Source organism: Orbicella franksi, chromosome 2, assembly GCF_964199315.1.
Source record: "Orbicella franksi chromosome 2, jaOrbFran1.1, whole genome shotgun sequence".
Classification (NCBI taxonomy): domain Eukaryota; kingdom Metazoa; phylum Cnidaria; class Anthozoa; order Scleractinia; family Merulinidae; genus Orbicella; species Orbicella franksi.
Window position 1 is genome coordinate 11,024,753 of NC_138146.1, and position 22,121 is coordinate 11,046,873.

A 22,121-nucleotide genomic window follows, 5' to 3' on the forward strand; every position below is an offset into this window, starting at 1 on the left:
ATGTTACTTTGGCTAAAAAGAAACAAACAAAGTTTGGGTAAGTTATCTAGTCATGTCTCATTTGTCTCCCTGTTCATTTGTATACATTTTACCTCCCCTGCAACACCATTTGAACTCACAAGCACTAGTATCAAAACAATACTGACTTGTCAAGCTTACCTTTAATTGCAGCAATGATGATGGCGTCCAGTGCGGCGAATTCTTTAGTTCCGTGCAGAGTGGACTTCATGAGTCTCCTTGGAGAACAGCCTGTCAACGAGACGTAGGGCCATCGCTGTCGGTTTTCCAGCTGACCTCACATGCGCATAGTCTTCTTTAGGAAGCCGCACTTTGCTTGATCCACCGACAGGGACTGTATCTAAGCCTAAGAAAGGAGAGGTTATTTTGCTATTTGAGCCTGAAACGTTCTTAAGATGTTCTTAAGTCACCAACCATACAGCCAAAGATGTTCTACGATGAACCATGCAATAAGACAAGCTCGTAGTTTATGTTCATGTATGTCCCTAAAAGCAGTTGAAATGAAGGTATGTTCTTGGTGTATATTCGGACTGTATAGACTCAAGTTTTACGTTGCAATTTTACAGAGTTCATACTGTTCTTTAAAAAAGTTGTCATAATAAACTTTCTCCAGTGGTTCTCAGCCTGGGGTGTGTTCTTCGTATGTTCTTAAAATTTGGGTCAATCTCAGCCTCTGCATTCTTATATAAAAAAGGTCCTAACAAAAAAGAGTTTACATGTAAACTTGATGACGTTTATTACTACCAAACATGAGGAAAAACCATGAATCATTCCATTGAAAATAACACAACTCCAAACTGATTTAGATTTCCAATATGTCACATTTACCATTACCAAACATTTGAAATACATGTGTGTACCTGTTAAATCCTGCTGCGAATGATGCATGAAATCGTCAAAGTGATCAAGCACTCTGTCCGGGTCCGCCAAAGAGGACGTAAATGAAACAGAGACTGCATCTGGGTGGGAATTTGTCCTCTGTGGTGGAGTGAACGGCAGCTCAAGTGAATTCTGTCTGTGGTAGTTTAAATCAGGAGTGGAAAACTGGAGCTGCTGACTGGGCTGCTGAAGTTTGCTGGGTTGCTGGGGCGGGTTTGATGTCATCAACTAGTTCTGGTTCAGTCTTGGGCTTTATTCGTGTCTGCAAGTAGAACTTCAGTTCGTGCCACAAGTTCTCAATGGGGTTAAGATCTGGGCTTTCTGGGGGGTTACGCCACCAGTTGATTTTGTTCTCTTCAAAGATGGCCTTCGCAACTCTTGACGTATGCTTTGGATCGTTGTCCTGCATGAATCTGTGGTTCGGTAGAGTGTCACGAAGGAAAGGGATCAGCGTGCTTTCTAAGAAACTGCAGTATAGGTTAGCCTCCATAATGCCTTCAAAGATGCAGATCTTTGTTGCCCCATGTCTGCTGATGCCAGCCCACACATGAAGCTTCAAAGGGTGTTTTGGTCTGGATTTCCTCTTCGTAGGTTCATCGATCTTTCGGTAACAAGTGTTCAAGGGAGATAGAACTTTCACCACTGAAAACAACATTGTCGAACGTGTCTCCAGTGTTGATCACTCGCTGGGCGAACTCTAACCTCTTTGCTTTGTTTGCTTTGCGAATCATCTGGCAGTATCGGGCGTTTTGGAGAGTCCAGCCTTGCTCTTTGCGGTATCTTCGGACTGTAGACGAATGGACCATGATACCATGCTTGGCAAGCCTTTTCTGGATCTGGCGGCTGGTTGTTTCATCATTTGTTCGCATCTGAACTTCGATGAAGGATTTACCGGCCTCATTCAGCTTTCTCGGGCGACCTGACCTGGCGCTGTTCTTGATAGATCTGGTAAGTTTCACTTTGCTGACTATTCTTGCAACACTTGGATAACTGACTTGGAGACCTTCAAACTGTAATTGCTTGAAAATTGTGACAGGTTGAAGACCGCATTCAGTAAGAGCTTGAATTCGTTCTCATGTATAGTTGGATACCTTCACCATGATTGCTTACTGAGTAATGATTGCTATGTGAAATCTTACCAAATAAAAGCAATGTAGGTTGCCATGCTTACGCGACCATCAGTTGTCGTACGAGCCAGTCACAAGAATTTTGTTAGTTGAAAGCCTCACGTGAAAAGCTCAAAAATTCGAATGACCTACGTGTATACTGTGCGAACGACCTTTTGAAAATTCGAATTGCTCATCGAAAATTCGCATGAAACTTCGACACGTTCAACAAAAAGTCGAGCGACTTTTCAAGCGGCCCTTCGCCAACATCACTGATATTTCGAAGATGTTAAAACAATGGCGGCATCGAAAATTCACGGACAATTCATTCAAGTTTCGTTTCCTTCAAAAATTCGCTTTTTTCACCAGTGTTCGTTGAAATACATCGAAATTCGTCAAAATTCGCTCTCATTACTTTTGCACAATACTGTAACTGACTTTTCCATAAATACATGTACATTGAAATGAAACATCTCTTAATTAAAATAATGCAACATGAAAAAAGAAAAAAAGAAACAAATGTTAGGGATAAAAAGATGTAAAAATATTTAGCCGCCCCAAAGCTAACAAAATGTTGGGCTAGAAAATATAAAGCACTGTGACTGGTTGATTCTAAGTGCAGAATTTGTCAACTGACTAGTTCATGTAATATACTGTATTACAGTCTTATCATTTGGAAGCATCCTGATCACCCCACAATGTCTAGGAAATTATGACTACATTATATACAAAATCAAGTGTGGTTAATTCATGCTATTTCCTTACCTCATTCGTTATAAGTTCTACCATCTTTGGCTCAATGTTTTTCAGTCTCTCATCAACTTCTGAGTCATTGCTAACAGCTTTCACACTTTGAATCTTCCCACTATAATTTGGAAAGCCAGAGCTAGAAGCATCCCTGACAAAGTCCAAGCAAAGTGGTTTTCAACAATTTTCTTGAATATTTAACTTTATATATCATAATAAAATAAGACTATAACAAAATAAGCCTAGCCCCAAAGGGAGCCAGTTAAACAGGGTCCATTTCAAAAACTATTTAAAAACTATGTACCAACTTTCTAAAATAACAGAAATGAAAATGGCATACAGGTTTGCAGAGTAAAATTTGCAAGCACTTCCCATTCCAGGAAATGACTTTCAGAATGCTGTCACCTAGATTAGTTTTCACTTGCCCAAAGGATACATGTACACCAGTATTAAACCATACCTCTGTCAACACGGTCAGGGAAGGAAACTATGTTAAACTGAAGTTTGTATTCAGAGAATCTCTTGGCAAAAAAGTTGAAAGTAAAAAGGAGTGTAATTTAAATGACTGCTTGGATATGAACATCATACTCATCAAATGGGTGAGTGATTGACAATCTGCACTCACCTGGCAGTTCCAACACTTGCATGGGTGAGCAGGCAAGCACTTATTTCTAACACTGACCTAATAAGTAGTTTATCGAAACTTTCTGGCAGTCTTAGACTGAGTCAAAGAGCTACAGTAGGTTCACAAGAAATGATATTAAATAAACTTTAGAGACTTGACAATATGTGTCAGGGAGGGGGAGGACACAAGAATTGTTTCAAAGGCATTATACATTGTGCACACTGTAACTGATCAGTAGCTGAGAAACACAACTTGCCTCTCATGCATGCATGCAGAATTGAGTTATAAACTGAACACGCGATTCAGTATGTGCAATTTTTAAAATCTTACAAAGAAAATCAAAGGCACTTTAAGCCAACTTGCAATACATAATATGACAAAGGGAGGTCAAAAAGACCTAGTAATAGTAATCCCACTATTATTGGACCTAGCCAACATCAACGCTTGGCTCGTAAAAATTACTTTTGGCTAGTAACATGTAAGTTGTCATTAGCCACTGGGCTAGTAAGTTGAAAAGTTAGTGTCGAGCCCAGACACTGTAGTGTTTTCAATTACATGCAACAAGATTTTTACATGCATTTCTGGTATATAAAGAACTCACAAGAATTTGACTTTTAATTTTCAGTATTAAAAAATGATGAAAGAGTTATTGAAACACCATTCAACATTATTATCGTTAATTTTTACTCTTAACTGTTTATCCAAAGCCTCTTTTATTAAAAATAACTTAACACAGAGAAATATGAGAGTGAGCATTATTTTCTTCTTACTTGATGAGTATTACATTGAATTGTTGCATCAGAGAATTGTCACATTTACGTCCTGTGAAGTAACTAACCTTTGCAAGCCATCAGCATCAACACCACGATTCAAAACTGGAGGAATAAACTGATGACTTGGACCTCGTCTACAAATAAACAGCATGTCATGTTAATGCATACAAATTTTATTCAATGTACACACAGCACATAATCCAGCAAAAAAGGAGAAATCTACAGTATCAGTTAGCCATGCAAGCGATGAATGCACCACTCAACTCCCTTCTTTTATGCTAATTGTTTGCTTCTTGGGTCTCTAGAATAACTCAAGTGCCAATACCTTTCATATAATATCCCAAACAGGAAAGTACACTGTACTGTTCTGGTCCCATTCACACCACACAAGAAGAAATAAAACTATGCTGTTACAAACCTTTGCACAGAAAACAGTAAGTTACATAATATTTAAACAAACAAAACCTTAACCTTACAGTATGGGTTTATACTTGTTCTGTGAGCCTAAAGAGTATATATTGTCAATAAAAAAAAAAAAAAAAGCAACACGACCACTTGAATTGATTGCTCAATCCAGGGTCAACCTTGGCAACCACCAGGCCTTCTTGAGGGAAAACTAGTTGAAATGTCAATTTCTACATGTCATAGCCGACACCTGTTGATAGCAATAACTTAATCTCACACTTAAATGCCTGTATTTAGATGTTTATCACCCTGTAGCCCTTGCAGTTATTAGGAGCCTAGTATTTCCCTCGAGAGGCTGTATAGAGTCATTACGAGCAAAAAGCTAAGCAAACCTGGTTCCCAATGTTTTTCTTGTACTTCCATAATTCGCATTATTGATTGCACCCTGCTGCCTCAAAAACCCAGAGTCACCCTCATGATGGAAGTTCTTCTTTTTAGAATCAATTACCTGAAAAACAAAATACTATAGATAAACTCGGTTTGAGGCCAGTTGTTTACCTTGATGCATGTAAATGCACAGTGAATGCACATACAAATGATGATTTAGTCTATGAGATATAATTTCAGCCAAAGCATGATTCCGTGTAAGTGATATTTAGCTAAAGCATGATACTTAAGCTATTTAATTTGCAGAAAAATACTTTGAAGGAAATCTATTTGGAATTCCTTTGAAACAATAACATTACTTGCTCATTGTTTTTATGAGGAGACTATTAATTCAACCTTAAGGCTCAAGCTATTTATATACTGTCAGAGACATCTCTTTTTTACAGGATCATGTGACATAGAAACAAGGTGTCACCAAGGTCACATACCAGAGGGAATATTGTTGTTCTACAAAGGTTAAAGTGGCACTAACCCCTCAACAATTTTTTTTCTTTAACAAAATCTACTAGTTTCCCTGATTACTTCAGCGAAAAAATTATCTCGATTGATAAAATCCCTGCGTTTCTACAGGCATTTGAAAATGTAATTTCTATGTTCACAACTGCACAAAGTGGGATTTGGGTCGGGCTACTAGTGATGTTACTTAAGGAACTGGGCTAAAACACTTGAGAGACTTGACTGAGCTTTGAGTGCTGTCAAAACATTTTTGGGTTATTTGTTATTCCTATTTTATCAAAACGGGACAAGAGTTCCAAGTGAAAGAACTGTATCATCTAGCATTACAATTCGGAGTCTAGCTACAATTTGGACAGCTGCGATGTATATATTTTTTTCCATTTCGAAGTGCGGGCTGTTAGTCAAGATCACTGTGTTGTAATTTAGGCCAGGATCAACAATTTGCTGGTCCATTTGGGTTATAAAAGTACAAATAACGGCTAAAGAGTTAACTTACAGCTCTCAAAGAGTTATAAAGGTGTCAATGAACACGAAGAGTTGGTAATTTGACTTTAAGGAATGTGCAGATTTCGGAGTGCCAAAACATTTTTTGATTCAAACATTAATTTCCACCTAAATGCAAGCTAAAATGCGATGCAGTCAAAGTCCACTCCTGCCTACTTCTCCAGATCAATGATTGAAAATATTTTTAACATAAGAGATAAGCAGAGATGTCAGCAAACAATATCTAAAGGTGATCTAACTTTTTGCTTCGTATTGTCGACCGACTGTAGTACGTGTATAGTCAATTACTGTGTATGGACACAAACATCGCAAACTATGCAAATTTGCATATTACGTACCAGTAAATCATGCCAAATTCTTCAAGATCTTGAAAAGAGGTTCAGATAGTATCAGATAAATGAATACATTTCTACTTCACTGTTATTTTGAATAAAATGTCCACATTACGTATGCTAATAACCTGGGAGTTCTCGACCTATTAGTTTGCATTTCGGTTGACTGACAAGCGCATTCTTCTTTCAGCATGACAGTCTCCTTTGGTAGCTCTAGAGTTGAATCTCAATCATTTTTTTCACTTTCCTCATATATTTATAAATGCTTGATCTACTCAAAGTTTGCAATTTAGATATAATTAACCGCACGGCCATGGGCCGAGCGCGGTTCATGTTCTGCACATGGTTTTGTTTTTGTTTTGTCAGTGACCAGACCCAAACTTCCTCTCGGCCAAATTTTGAATTATGCAACCTGTGATGTTTATTTGCCAAAAGCTGTTGAAACATCAATACACGAACAATGTTGTGGATATTGTTTTCTTTATTGTGTTTTAAATATATTTTCTTTCAGTTTTATCGAAGCATTGGATTCGAAGGGAATAATAAATACACTAAAAAAGGTATTACGTCAGCCATGGAATGCGCTTACGTTGCAGCTTTCAGTTTCACTATGTGGTAAAAAGATCGTGTTTACTTTGCAAGTTTAATTTGCCAAGAGTGACAGTGTTTTTAGTTTTCCGAGTATTTTTCAAGACAAGAGAGGTGACTTGTCGTGTTGTAAAATTTGAAGTGTTTCCAGAAATTAAATATTTGTACATGTAAGCCAAGCAAAGAATGTGTAAGGTAACGTAACGTCATTGGTAGGGAAATAACCACCATACTAAACATAGCCGTGGATAACGTAATTCTTGAATTATGTGGCTCGTGTGACTACTTTGCTAGCCCTTTATTCATGGAAAAAACCAATTAAATTTAAGATTTCACACAGGCTAAGAGCAATGGTGCAATAATACATGTACAGTTTGTGTTGATCAAATGATGTGGTGTCTACAGTAATCAATGAATCTTCAGAATGTGTAGTGTGTTGCGACTGTAGTGCTAAGAAAACAGTTACATTTTAAAAGTGCAGTTGTAAGATCTAAAAGATCTTCTTGTTTGTTCCTAAAAGAGGAAGCTCAAAGAACAAAACCATTCTGAATTTGGAATGGTCATTGAGAAACATGGCCAGATTACAACCTCAAGTGTGAGTGTGTTTTAATTAAAATCCACAAATATGTAGCTAGTTCACCGGTTTGCCTTGTTGTAGGACGTAGGTTTTTTACTATTCATGTATAAAAGTCTGTATAATTCTCAAGTACAAAAAATGTGATGCGTTTAATTTACCATGTAGTGGTCTGGGACTGTTTGAGCTTGGAATAGTCATATGCCTCCCAGCTTATCCCAGATTTGTGTCTTATGCAGTATTTTGACAAGCTTTCCACTAGAGATAGAGAAGAATACATGTACACAGGCCATGAAAATCTCTAAGTTTTTTTAGTAGGGCGAACCTGAGATCAAGGAAATCCTTGATGGCTCCCCGGCTTTAGCATCACACAGATCAGCCCACTTCTTCGGTCTTTTTCTCGTTTCTGGTCAAATTTCATTGAGATAGAGATATTCAATGAAGAGGAATACTCTATCCTACCCAACCTGTATTGCTACAGCCTCCAACAACACATCTCCCATGCATTCTGCAACGATTTTGACACACTATCACATGTTCAAATACATTCTTCTCAGAAACAAAATATTGTTATTCCTGAAATGACGTCAGAAGCCAACTCATCCCATCCTCTGCTATTCCTCAGCCATGAACATGGAAAAGGGCAATTTTACAAACTTTGAAAATGCATACAAAATTAACAAAAATAGCCACAACGATAATTTTCTCGATTATCCGGACTTGTTGGGACTAGACGAAATAGTCTGGATAATCGAGGGTCCGGATAATCAAAAATACAAATATTAATGAAGAACAAAACTGTTCAAAACTGTTTAAATAAAGCAGCATTTAAGAGTCCATAACTATGGACCAAACAATGGCACGATTCAAAAAATCGATTTTGCTCATTTTTTGCCCATAGATTGGCCCTAGCTAGTAAACAAATGGACCATGGCTTTTTTGGGGAGAAATTTGCGAAAAACGATTTCGCCCCGATTGAGCTCAAAATCTACTTCCTGTTATGCTAAATTTGCTGAAAACTTGATTGCTTTGCGCATCACACAGCAGCTCCTTGAGAATCTTTAAATGGACTTCACATTCAGCTCAGGTCTTCATGGTATGACTGAACGAAAAATAAAACAAACTGAGGTTTCGTTTGAGTCCAAAACGAGATCGAACAGAAATGCAAAATATTACGATGTGTTGCAAACGAATTATAGTACTAAAATATCGCCATATTTTTCTATGGGCTATAACTTTAAATGCCATAAAAATACTTTCTACAGGTTAACTGTACACCCACCTGTTTGAAAATCAAAACACATCTCTGGGCAAATGGTTTTAAGTCACACGCCTTGGCCTGTGCTTGTCATAAATTTTTCCCTGAACCGCCATGAGAATGTAAACAATTGCATGACATGGGCGGTCACCCTGAATACATAATTCATTTCCAACAAACTGCAGATGGCTATCTTAGAACATTTGGGTGAAAAAAGAAAAACATAATGGACCACTTCTAGCTTTAATATTTTGAAAGTCATCGCTTTGGAAATTTTGTTAATTGAAAACGCCAATTAAAAGCAATTTACTTGGAGTTCAGATGTTACTGCTATGTTGTTTTAAGCTGTCATTCTTTGTTTGATCATTTTAATTACAAGAATGAGTTCTAGAAAGAAAATCGTTCTAAGTTCATTTGTTAAGCGTAATGACAAGTTGATATTGTTGGTTTGTAGCCTTACGTGATATAAAGGACCGCTACTGTGATTAAATTTGTATTTGTTGATTTCGACGGATCGATTTTCGGTTAAACCTTTTTATTTGTACCAGCAAATTTAGTGCCTTTTCTCCTGCTAAAAAGTCCGAAAAAGTGAAGTACACAAATCCTAAAAGTTTAAATCATAAATAAGAGGCATCAACAGTGCAAGTGTCTCGGTAAGCTGTTAATTTGAACAATTACTGTGGTGGACGGATTGCTCTCCAGGTTACGCACGTACTATACATATAGTTCATTGTGCGCGAGTGTTTCTGTTTCAAACAACTGGAATGCTCAATGCTTTTTTTCCTTCAGTCTTAAAACTTAAGGTTAGAGTTAGGCTAAACCCTAAGCTGTTTTGGTGGCCAACCTATTTTTGGCTAATTGCTAAATCAAATTGTATATATATTTCATTGAAATTCGCTCTTCCGTGGCTGACTTCCGTGAACAAAACAAGAAGGATGTTCGCTGTTCATTTAAGACTACAATGCTGGTCAAAAGTGTTGGCATAGTTACGGCAGATGACTTCACAGGCAGCCTCTCTTAAGCCCAAAACCGCGCAAGCCCGCCTACCCCCTGTCAAAGTTGATAAAAATCTCGAAGAAAAAATCCTTGACAATAGCTTCAGAATAGCCACGTTTCATGAATTGTTCGCCTCCTAGAACAGTACTCTCAAACTAAAGAGACGATAAGATAGATATTTACGTCTTATTTCAATAATAACGATTTTTCAGCAATCGCATTCAGTTCCAACACAACTGTCTAACCACTTTCTATCATCCCTTTTCCCTTTTTTCCACATCCGATCTAGTCTTCAGAATAGCTTCATTTTCTTGCAACATTGCTAGGGGGAGGGGGGTCAATTGTACTTGCTTCTATTCATCTTTTGTTCTAATATGTTAAGGACGTAGTTGAAATCGTGGGTTTTAGTGTGCAAAAAGGGGAGGTGTCCCAACCACTTATGGCCAGGATTGTAGGTTTACACTAGAGGAAATTGTTCCGGATTCGTGATGATTCCGGAATGTTTTAGTGCTGGATTGATTTTGCCATTTATACAGAAGTGGACGAATCCGAAATGAAAACTCCCTGGTTTGGTCGTGTCTCTGGAGATTTTGAATCCGGAATTTAAAGTGGGAACTTTGAATCCGAAAACTTTTGAATCCAGAGAGTCGTGTAAACGATTTTCTCTCGAATCTGGATATTTTTCTGCCTGTGATCTTTTGGGTTTGTGGTGGAACGGAAATGGCGGATTACATGATCCAGTTGTAGTCGAGTCATAGGTACATTGGTGGCCATTTGATGGCGGTCGCTGGGTGATTACCTTGTGCTGTTTCAGGTGTAGGTAATTACTTTTATAATGGGTAATGCCATATTCCTCAGAAACCCAATTTATACTTTACTGTGCAGATGACGACGATGGCACGATCGAAAACCTCGAAGGTTCTAGATATCAAGTAAAGACCAGAATAAATACCTGGAGGGACCTGACATGATGGACAAGAGTCAGTGAGTTGAAAGAAAACTTCAGACTGTCTCGACCTACCCCTAGCCTTACTTTTGGAGCCATTTTGTTTCTCATTGTCGAGGCAATGAACTGCTTGTTAACCATTCCATCATGAATGTTCCCAGAGTTATTGCCGTGTGTAAACAGTTAAGAATCCAAATATCCTTTCACTGTAAACCCTACTGATCCGAATACTCTAACATTGATGAATCCAGGAACATTTACGAATCCAAAAAAACTCCTTTAGTGTAAACCGAGTCCTAGATCGACCACTGTAATGTTTATTTGTCTACCAGTGTTATTATCTGCAAATTTCAGTTAATTGATCAAACAACCAAAGTAGAAAAGATGGATTTTTTTCCCAGTATGATTGAAACTTAAATGCAATTTCTTCCTCGGCTAATTCAATTCAAGAAATTCTGGGTTTTCTAGCTGAGTTTGAGCATATTGTGTAGGTACAGATTTTCTACACAGCTAGAAGAGCTGAGATGCCGTCACGCAGTTAGTAGTTTATAGAATTTATGGTATTTCCACTTGACCATAGAGGATTGGTTAAGTGCATCTCTAAAACTGCCAATGTATTGTAAGTTATCAGTGAAATCAATAAAATAAACAAGTGTTAAAATCATTTCCCGGAGTACTGTAGTAACATTCTTTATTGGGGATTTCGTGGGTGTTGCAATGCAAATGAAAAAATATATATTTATGCTAACTTAAAAAAAACATTTTCCATTATTTTATCCACACATTTCAAAATTGTTTTCATCGGATTACTGGAAACAAATATTTACTAGAGGGTCGCTATCTGTGTCACGCAATTGTTTACATTCCAATGGCGGATTTTGGGCAAAATATATGAGAAACACAGGCCAAGGCGGGCGACTTGAAACCATTTGCCCAGAGATACTTTTTGATATCCTAACAGGTGGGTGTATATTTAACCTGCAGAAAGTGTTTTTATGGTATTTAAAGTTATAGCCCATAGAAAAATATGGCGATGTTTTTATGCAATAATTTTCTTGCGACACATTGTAAAATTTTGTGTGTCAGTTTGATCTCTTTTTGGGCTCAAAACTAACTTTGATTTATTTTATTTTTCGCTCAGTCATACCACGAAGACCTGAACTGAATATAAAATCCATTGAAAGATTCTCAAGTAGCTGTTCTGCGGAGCGCGAAGCAATCAAATATTAAAAAAATTCAGCAAAACCGGAAGTAGATTTTGAGCCCAATCGGGTCGAAATCGTTTTTGGCATATTTCTACCAAAGAAAGCTGTATTAGCAGAAACTAACTATGGTCCATTTCTATTCTTACTAGGACCTATGGACAAAATACAACAGAAATCAATTTTTCGACTTGTGCCATTGATAGGCGATTTAGGTCCATTTTTATGGGCATTCACTCTTAATCGTGAAACAACACTTTTACAAATCGCTTGGAAAACAATATGGTCTACTGTACATCTTGAACCACTCAACTCTGAGACAGTCAGAACTCATTTGAGAGTTCTTCATTAGTTACGGCATGTGTGTGTGCTGCTTTAGCTCTTTAAAAGCAAAACAAACCTGCTTTTGACTGCACTTTTCAATGCTATAGTTTTAAAAAGAATATTGCTGAGGATCTTGATCATGACTAATAAATATTCACGACAAAATTGGGACTAGAGTAAAAGTCCAGATAATCGAGAAATGCAGATAATCGAGGTACGGATAATCAAGGTTTGACTGTAGTGAAAAAACGTTGGGGGGTTAGTGGCACTTTAAGTGATTAAGGAGGATTTGATCTCATTCTAACAAAGACATCATATTGAGTCACCTTTAGTCAGCACATACATGTAAGTACTCTATAATCATATATATCAGAAATTTTGATTGATTGGTTTCTGTGCACATATTTGTCACATAATCAGTGTGTGATCACATGGGTGGCCAATTACAGGTTTTCAACTTTATGTGACAGGTTCAAGCCATAGGATTTAAAATTTCATTGGTAACACTTTTTTAGTTCCATGTTCAGTGATTGTGGGAAACAATCAGTAATGGAAAATTTTTGTGGCAAAAGTTAACACTTGATTTGGACACAAATAAAAGGAAACCAAAATGGTATGAAAATGAAAAAATTTATATGCAAGTTTTTTTGCATACATAATATCTCAAAAATGAAGCAAACTTGAGTGAAAAAAATAATACAGGACATTGTTTAACACACCTAAACAAAACTGTACATGTATGTGAAATTTGGAGTGTTTTTGACGAAGTTCGCTTTAACCAAAAATACCTAACATCGTTTTCCACTGAGCCTTTCAATTGTTGGTTTTCATCCCAGTAATCAGTTTACATAGCATCCACTGCGAAGGAGATGAAGAACAAAAGTTGACTTGGTACAATTTTTAAAAAAATCTGGAAGACGTAATTTTGAACTGATTTCAAGACTTTTTCCATGTTTTGGGGAGCATCACATTGCTTATAAACTGAAGCTTAGTAGCATAAGATGTGAGATCCATACCACTGAGTATATGTAAGCTTATTAGTAATAGGTCTCAGTGCTTTTTTTCTTAATACTTTAGTATTGTAATTAGATTTTTAATATAGTTTTAGTGTTTAATGTATAGTTTAAAGTTTTAATCTGTGTATATAAATTTGCTTTTTAACCTGATGTTATTTATACAGGGCTCCTATGGATATCAGCCTTAGAGCCAAACGGGCTACCCTGTTTAAATATAGTTTTACTTTACTTTGTTGTCACGTCAGTGCGTGACCGCAAAGATGATGATTTCACTTTAGGTGGCTGAGCACAGTTTTGTGTGTGCTCTTGCTAATGCATTTCAGCATGAGCACAAGGATTGCAAAAAACAAACATGGCACCAACACAGCAATCATTTTATTTGCTCAATGTCCGCGCTATCTGTACATTTTTCCTCGTAATCGAACACAGTATGTTGGAAAAGGTAATGATGCAAAGAACTCAGCAATTCTCAGCTCTTTCTGTTACCAAAAGAACCCAGTTAAATGCAGCATATGTGTAGTAAGTTGAAAAATTGTGATTGAATGCAGAATAGCTTTCTCGGAAATACGCCTATCTCTCGAGAACCACTCATTAGAATTTCATGAAATTTGGCATGAAAAAACTGTTGGAAATAAGTAACTGGAGTATTGAACTTTAAACAAGAAGGCACGCTATAAAAGGGCATAAGCTCCTTCCCCTAATTTTGAATTCACCCAAAAAATCAAGATGGCGAACGATGAGGAGAACAACAGTGTTAACTACTCCGGATGGCAAAAGTTTTATTGCTCGAACACACACACTAATAATGAATGAATGAATGAATGAAATGCCGAGCTAAACCTACAAGTTTTTATACTTATGTAAATCTGAGACAGTTCCAGAAGCGTCTCTGCATATATTTGGGCTTGCGGGACAATGCATACTAATTATCAAACACTCTGCATTACAACTATGCCTGAAAGGTGACAGAATAAATAGAATTACATAAGCTGATTATGTAACATCTCCCCTCTAATTGAAAATAGCTTAAGGCCTTAACTGAAATGCTGAAACTAATTAAATTGTCTCTATAAGTCTTTTAGGTCTTGTAATCACACGTCTTGGTTGTTCACTGCTAGTGCTCTCGTCACGCTTTACACTCTCGGCAGGTATCGGAACAGTCTCTTGAGCTCCCGGCTTGAGCTGAACGAATGAAGCGACGATTTCTCACTAACTGGGCTCCATTAGTAGTTTCAACACTTTACGATCTCAGTTGAGACGCTACTGGTGTTTTGGTAACGGTTGCTGGGGTCCATTGGCTACACTGGGGGTGAACTTGTACATACACTCTCTGATTCTGTGGCAGTGAAGGTAGATCCCTTGCAGTCTTGTTGTAGTGCTCGCACATTTTGTCCTTGTCTTTCACCATTTGCTCTCGGACAACCTGATTATGGGGATTCTGGATAGGGGATCTGGTTGGAAGTAATGCTCTGTACCTTCGTCCATTCAATAGCTCTGCAGGTGACGATACGCTGGTAGTAAGGGGTGTGGCTCTGTAGATCAACATAGCTAAGTTTGGATCATGTCCTGCGGCTGCACACTTTCTCATGCACTGCTTGACCGTCTGCACCATACGTTCAATGAAACCATTACTCTGCGGGTAACGAGGGCTGGACGTGATGTGGTCGAATCGGTACTGGTTTGCAAAGGCTGCAAATTCCTTTGATGAGAATGGGGGGCCATTGTCTGTCATAAAGGTTTGAGGTACTCCATATTTGCTAAACACCTGCTTCAGAATCTCGGTGGTAGCTCTTGCGGTAGTGCTGCGTACTTTTCTGACCACAGGAAACCTACTGTAATAGTCCGCTATCAGGAGATAAGTGGTAGACTGAAACTCAAAGAAATCAATTCCTAACTTCTCCCAAGGTCCTTGAGGAACTTCATGGGGCAACAGTGTTTCACGTTGTTGGCTCCTCGAGAACGTCTGGCACACTTCACAGCTCTGGTCTGTCTGTAGTAAATCTGAGGTTATTCCTGGCCAGAATACTGCTTCTCGGGTTCTCAGCTGCATCTTCTCAAAACCAAAATGACCTTCGTGAGTGGTTTGGAGGACTCTGCTACGCAGTTTCTCAGGAACTATGAGTCTATGGCCTTTGAACAACAGACCATTCTCTGCGCTGATCTCTTCTCTGTACGTCCAGTAGTCTACAAGAAGTGGGTGGCAATCTTTCTTTAATTCAGGCCAACCATTTATTACCACTTGCACCAGTAAGCCGGAAGTAGTGTCTTCTGCAGTTGCACGTCTGAAAACTCTAATTCTCGTGGAATTGGCGGGGATTTCGTCTGTGAGCATGTGAACTGGGATGAATTCTTCCTTGTCTTCTCCTTCTTTAGGTGTTGGCTGAGGAGACACTCTGGATAGTGCGTCAGCTATGACATTATCCTTTCCTTTCAGGTATTCAATGCTCACATCACACTGGGATAGTCTAAGCAATAGCCTCTGAAGGCGTGGTGAGTTAGACACTATGGATTTCTTCCACATGCTGACCAATGGCTTGTGATCTGTTTGCACTGTCGCTGTGTATCCATACACATAATGATGAAATCTTTCAAGAGCAAAGACGACACTGAGCAGCTCTCGTTCAATGTTCGAGTAACGTTGTTCTGTCTCGGTGAGGGTTCTTGATGCGTAGATCACAGGCTTACCATCTTGGAGTAGGACTGCTCCTAAGCCTTTCTTGGATGCGTCTGACTGAATAGTGCTAGCTTTGGACTGATCAAAGTATGCCAACACTGGTGCACTCATAATCTCCTTCTTAATAGCCTCAAATGCTGCTTGCTGCGAGCTCTCCCAGGTAAAGAGGGTGTCCTTCTTACAGAGCACTCTAAGCGGTGCTGTTAAATCTGCCAGTGCTGGACTGAACTGGTTTAGGTAGTTCACCAGTCCTATGAAGCTTTGCAGATCTTGAAGGTTCTCTGGTGGTTCCATTCCTGTGATGGCTTGCACTTTTTTAGGGTCCATCTTGTACCCGGCTGGGGTAAGATTTCCTCCAAAGAATGCACAATCTTGAGACTTGAACACAAATTTGTTTGCATTGAAGGTGAGATTGTTAGCTCTCGCTGTTTCTAGCAGGGTGATGACTGCAGCGTCATGGGTAGTTTCTTTGTTGCCATGGCAAAGGATATCGTCAACGATTCCAGCGCTATTGGGGACACTTCTCAGCACTCTGGTTCATATGTCAGTGACTGTGTAGTGCTCTTCAGTTTGCCTGAGCAGCACTGGAAATATGTTCATCAGCCTTTCCACTTTAAAAGCTCTTTCCTTCTTTAGGTACTAAAGGAGTGGCATGCGACATGAAAAAAGTGTGCAGTGGTGCTCAACGTGATGAGGGGAAGACATGGTTTTCTGAATTATCAGATAAAGGTACAGGGAAGTGTTAGTTTTGAAATTTCAGTTTTTGTTTGGTTTTTTTAAATCTACCTTTGGAATCTTTATCGTGACGTTGTTTAAACAGCCAAAGCCACCAAAACACATTTCTACTGGGCAATGAGGAACAATGATGGGACTGATTCTGGGTTTCAGAAGTACCTACTCAACATTGTGGACCATTACCAGGTTTGTAGATGTGCTTTCTTGTAAACCAGTGTATAATATAACAAATCAATAACATATTTCGTACGACATTTATTGATTTGTATATAATGCTGGCCATTTTTAAAGGGCATGGTAGCCCAGAGGTTTTTTTACACATCAGAAATTGGGAGTTTTTGTAGTAGTAGTAGTAGTAGCAGTAGCGGTAGTGGCGGTGGTGGTGGTGGCGGTGGCGGCGGTGGTGGTGGTGGCGGTGGCGGTGGTGGTGGTGGCGGTGGTGGCGGCGGCGGCGGCGGCGGCGGCGGCGGTGGTGGTGGTGGTGGTAGTGGTGGTGGTAGTGGTGGTGGTAGTGGTGGTGGTAGTAGTAGTGGTAGTAGTAGTGGTAGTAGTAGTAGTAGTAGTAGTAGTAGTAGTAATAGTAATAGTAGTGGTGGTGGTGGTGGTGGTGGTGGTGGTAGTAGTAGTAGATATACTTAGCAGTTTGATGCCGCTGAACAGTGCCTCACTTTGCCCAGGGGTTCTTATATATGTACATGTAATGTGTAATTAGGAATCAATCCAATAGAATGCTGGGTGTAAATTACTACATTGATAGCATTACAGCAGGGTAGATGTTGAAAAAATTTTATTTTGGCATAAAATATTACCTTAGGGCAAGCATGATCAGTGCAATAAAGATCCAAGATGTCAACACCCAGGCTATGTGTGCAGCAAAAAGGCCTTGACCTCACCACGAGCAAAAGAAGCCTACATCAAAGCTATAACAAAGACCACCATGTACAAGAACCCTTCTGATTATCTTCTGGTTAGTGGGCATGGACAAAAGCAAATGACATTTTAAACTCGACCAAGTGTACCGTTGTGTATATTGTTGTGTAGAACAAATTTATAAGACAAGGAATATGCCAATTGCATAGTGAAAAGTACATGTTGACTCTTTACTTTCTACAGTGCCGTGACACCTTTTACATTGAGACTTTTCATGTGGTGGTCCTTATATATGCCCCGAAGAGAATCAATTTCGGTGACAATACATATGTGATGAGGGTCCATCTGGCCATTTTGGATTGGGTAAGTTGCTATCAATACTTGTTAGACATAATTTTTGTTTTTTATTTATTTCTTTTATGAAAACATTTTGTGTAGGCTCTAAGCTCTTTGGGTTTACCCAATGATCGATGGGAGGGCATATGGTACAATGGATTAGATGGACTATACTGCATAATTATAACACTTCATTTCAATTATAGAATGAAAATGTTGCCCGCGAGGTTTCAATTCAATTCTACCAACACTCCCGGCATCCAGACAGAAAGGCCCCAACTAGAGTGCTGAGACCAAAGACATTCATGTTCAGACAGGCCATATGGAATGAGGTGTTCAAGAGGAATAAAATAGATGTGAACCCATTGCCAGTTTGATTTTTAATTTCCTTACCTCTGCTCAAGGAATATGTACCTGCACAGTAATATACATGTAAAAAAAAAGTTATGAAAGAAAAGAAGAAAAAACAATGCTATACTTGAATTCAGAGAAATCATGTAGAACTGAATGCTCCCTTTAGTGGGTATTACATCCTTGTTGCAGTTAGCGTTTGCTGACTATGGGATGAAGATGAAATGGCAAATGTGTGTAAGTAACCAAGTTTGCTGTATGCTGCTCTTGTGATCATTTATTTAATCTGTAGCCTGCATGTAATGAATAATCTGAAATCATCAATCATAAAAAAAAAATTTCAAGATATTGAAGTGGTTGTTCTTGTCCTCATTGCTAAAATTGTTGTTGTTGTAATCTATCAATGTTCAATTGACCCTATTTTATGTTTTGGTAAACAGAAATAATCAGCTCCATTCTGCAAACAAGCACACAACCAAGAGGAAAGTTTATACTGGATATTTGTATTTAATTAATGTTCAATACCAACTTATTATTATAAAAAGAAGTCACATAGATATCAGTTGTGAGGTACAAGCACAGTAATTTGAAATGCATGTCTCTTTTTTACATTCTGCATTTAAATATGTCTATTATATTCAGCACAATACGTGAATTTATAATATATCTATAATTATTATAATATAACAATAATAATAGTACTAACAATAATAATAGTACTAACAATAATGGTGATGATGATGATGCTACATATTTTTGTTTCCAACACCACTCTTTGCATGTTCCATGCTTATAGGTGTTGCCATGTGCCTCGCATAGTATGTATTTGGCAGCTGCTACGTTGTTTGCAGAACCTATTGAAGTGTCATGAAATAAGGCCACTACTTGTGTGCATTCCTTTTCAGACATGATGTACCTTTGGTCTTGGAATGAGTTCATAATTTGATGATCAAGGAGATTTTAAGGCTAAGTATTATTTCAGTTGCCTTTCTATTTTCTGTTGAAAAGAGTATTATTTCAGTTGATGATGTTCATTCAATTCTCTTGACTGATGACTTCAACTTAGTTTTTTTTGCTCGGAAATCTTCCCAACTGAATGACAATTACTGTAAATAGCACCTGTGTATATATCAATATTGAGAGGCAATAAACTGCATTCCAATTACCTTTTTTCTCCTATTAGGATTACAGCATAAGTTGAAAGCAGTGGAAGAATAACATGAAAAATGCTGATCAATCCCTCAAGATGTTGCAGAGTGGAGTTCAGAATTAGGGCTTACAATGTATTGTGAAAAAATGTAGCTTCAGTTCTAACTTGTGCATTACCATTTTGGAAATAAATGTAGACTATTTTTAATTGTCTAGTGAGTTTTCTTGTCATGAGTGTTATGGCTAAGGAGGGAAATGCTGATGGAGCAGTGTAATGCTGCTTTTATGAACGACGGTGACGACAGTAGGGCACTCTGTCAGGATTTGGCCACAGTTTCCTTACATCTTCTACAACACAAACTAGCATGAGCTCCCGAACATCCTCCACGTAACATCCCAATGCTTCTTTCTGGGCTATGTAAATGGGATTGTGCCATAAACTGCAGTGGTTTAGAATGGTATGAAAGGACTTATGGTCCCCCTTCCACTTCACGTGGTTCGTCATTCTAGGCTGACCAAACGCTCTCAAACAGGACAGCAGGCTTTCACCGAAGAGAACACAAGGGGACGAACGACAATATACACACATCTCATGCGTGACAGATGTGTGTTTCATTCATGTGGATTTTGTGTCTGTCTGGTGTCAATCTCTTGTCCAACGACCTCGCGTTGCAGCTCAACACATGTTGCTGGTGTTTTGTCGGCGGCTTCGTTTTCTTCAGAAACTGTCAAAGAAAGCAAGATGATATCAATGCGTGAGAACATAACCTGTTTCAAACTCAGTGGTAAAGCGCTACTAAAGGACATCGTTAGAGAACGTTGCAAATGGCGGGTAAAATTATGTTTCAGCAAACTTAACACACCAAGAAAGGATTTCGTAGTTAGAAGAAAAAGGCATACAAGTTAGATTAAAAAGTCTGACCCAAAATATCGTGCAGAAATATTTATCCGCTGCTTTGCAAACGGGGGCAATGAATATTTATGCTTCATGCTCTGACAGTATTCTACAATACCCACTGGGATCGGACTTGAGATTACAAATAGAACAATTATCCGCATAGACATTGCGAATAGTGGTACAATATCAGTTTATAATCCTGTTGTAAATATGATTCCTTGAAAAGCAAACTAACCTGGCGTTGATTTTTTCTTTCGTGGTTTCTCTACATGAACGATCTCCCCGTTGTTCACGCTAACCCAACCGGTGAGCTCATCGATTAGAGATTCATCCAATAAAATAGTAATCTGAGAAATACTACTTGGTATTAGATAAAGATATTTCATTTTTATGGCAAGTAAAGACAGCAAAGACACTTTAATTCTCTTACAGCTTACCTTTCGTGTATTCAAATCGCCCGCCATTTTGAATTTGACCCATGCACGTCAACGGTGAGTGACAAATGACCCTCGGTTTTCCCAGGGAAGACTTCCTTATATAGCTCACCTTCATGTTTAAATAGGAAATTTTAGATGTTCCAGTGAACCTTCAGCAAGGGATAATTAAAGATCTCTCTGTTAAATTATTACCCAAGCAGTGAGGCCTAGATTTCAATTTGGCTAGGATGTTGGGTGAGTGAAATAATAGGCTGCCCAGCTTGTGATCCTTTTGATGCTTTCGTAAACAGTGTTTCCCAGATTATGGGAGTAGTTAAGAGATGTGGGGCATTGATCCTTGAGTTACACCAAGTCAGCAGATGTTGTTCATCAATGGCTTATCAGTCAAAAATCCTATTGAAGACGGGTTCATTGGCTAATACGGTGATCAGGAAATCAATGGGTTTATTTGAACCTGTCAACATGTTTCATTTGTTGCTACTTTCAGCCGGCTTGACTCAAGCATTAAATTCACTAAGGTCACGGAAAAAATCTGATCACAATGCAGTGAAATTTAGCTATGAACTCAACTTTAGACATTCACGATTTAATTCTTATCTATTCACGATTCACAGCCAAGGACTTTTGCACTTCACACCTCATGAAATACACTTCAATCACGATTCACGGAACAGTTTTTTTTATGAAATCACAATTCACAGAGCACAAAAAAACCGGATCGCGGTGTCACGAAAATACCCTTGCCCTCCCCTCTTATGGCCATAGCAGACATCAGCCCCCAAACCATCCCAATAGTGCACTCTGCACCAAAACTGAGGGCAACCTATTTTCCACCACAATTTGAGAGGTTGTTTCTTACACAGACATCCTCTTAAGTAGTTATTCAAGAGCTCACACAATTGCGAGAGTAATAATGCTTCTAAATTCACATCAGCTTCGTGCTGTGCACTCGTCTCATTTTTAAAATTACAGTACTTGCCTGATTACTCCCTGAATTATACTCCACTCAGTCCAGTCACTATTACTTACTCACAAGATCTACTTTTACAATTAAAAGATCCATAGTGATAATTTTTAAACAGAATTTAGGGCTTAACTGCAGAATACCTGGCCACTCCACATGGCTACGTGGTTACATGGCTAAGTAGCTGTGTAGCCATGTAGCCGCATAGCAATGTAATGTGCCTATTTCTCATTCTAAAAACATAAAAAAGAGAAAGACTGTACACAAACTGCATAGCCATGTATCCAGGTTTTTAAGGGGTACAACTTCAAGTGGCCAGGTATTCTGCAGTTACTCAAATTTAATTTTACCAAACTTTTACTCACATGTTTTTGCTTTGCAGTGATAAAATCGTATGTGGCTTTACTTTCCTGCTCTACATCCTGTGAATAGCTTTGTGTGTCTAAGGTCTTTCTTGAAAATCTTGTATCCTCACAACCCTTCGACAAACGAAAATATAAAAACATGTCAA

At 38.5% G+C, this 22,121-nt stretch overlaps 4 protein-coding genes and 2 pseudogenes across 8 annotated transcripts in view; 3 read left to right on the plus strand and 3 right to left on the minus strand.

The window, feature by feature from the left end:
- The window catches only part of LOC145480087 (uncharacterized), a 337,189-nt pseudogene that overhangs the window by 278,631 nt on the left and 36,437 nt on the right, over positions 1-22,121 (plus strand). The window lies entirely within an intron of this gene.
- The window catches only part of LOC145480039 (uncharacterized), a 206,449-nt gene that overhangs the window by 174,227 nt on the left and 10,101 nt on the right, over positions 1-22,121 (plus strand). The gene's annotated exons all lie outside the window — the stretch shown is intronic.
- Positions 1-22,121, minus strand: part of LOC145480020 (uncharacterized) — a 202,077-nt gene that overhangs the window by 152,357 nt on the left and 27,599 nt on the right. The gene's annotated exons all lie outside the window — the stretch shown is intronic.
- LOC145479970 (fidgetin-like protein 1) overlaps positions 1-22,121 on the minus strand; it is a 208,423-nt gene that overhangs the window by 83,369 nt on the left and 102,933 nt on the right. For all 3 annotated transcript variants that reach the window (XM_081458455.1, XM_081458456.1, XM_081458457.1), the window contains exons 8-11: positions 21,976-22,089; positions 4,946-5,061; positions 4,214-4,282; positions 2,769-2,901 (exon numbers count right to left, since the gene is read on the minus strand). In XM_081458455.1, the coding sequence (XP_081314581.1) occupies positions 2,769-2,901; positions 4,214-4,282; positions 4,946-5,061; positions 21,976-22,089 (432 nt within the window). The remainder of the gene's footprint in view (positions 1-2,768; positions 2,902-4,213; positions 4,283-4,945; positions 5,062-21,975; positions 22,090-22,121) is intronic.
- LOC145480030 (uncharacterized) lies at positions 16,516-18,188 on the plus strand. The gene is made up of 5 exons (XM_081458523.1): positions 16,516-16,599; positions 16,691-16,791; positions 17,420-17,572; positions 17,719-17,838; positions 18,018-18,188. The coding sequence occupies exons 1-5, from the start codon at positions 16,530-16,532 to the stop codon at positions 18,186-18,188; spliced, it is 615 nt and encodes a 204-aa protein (XP_081314649.1). The 5' UTR covers positions 16,516-16,529.
- Positions 19,586-21,952, minus strand: LOC145480024 (uncharacterized; annotated as a pseudogene). The gene is made up of 2 exons (XR_014048494.1): positions 20,445-21,952; positions 19,586-20,036 (listed from the first exon to the last, which is right to left on the minus strand). The product of XR_014048494.1 is annotated as an uncharacterized LOC145480024 (transcript).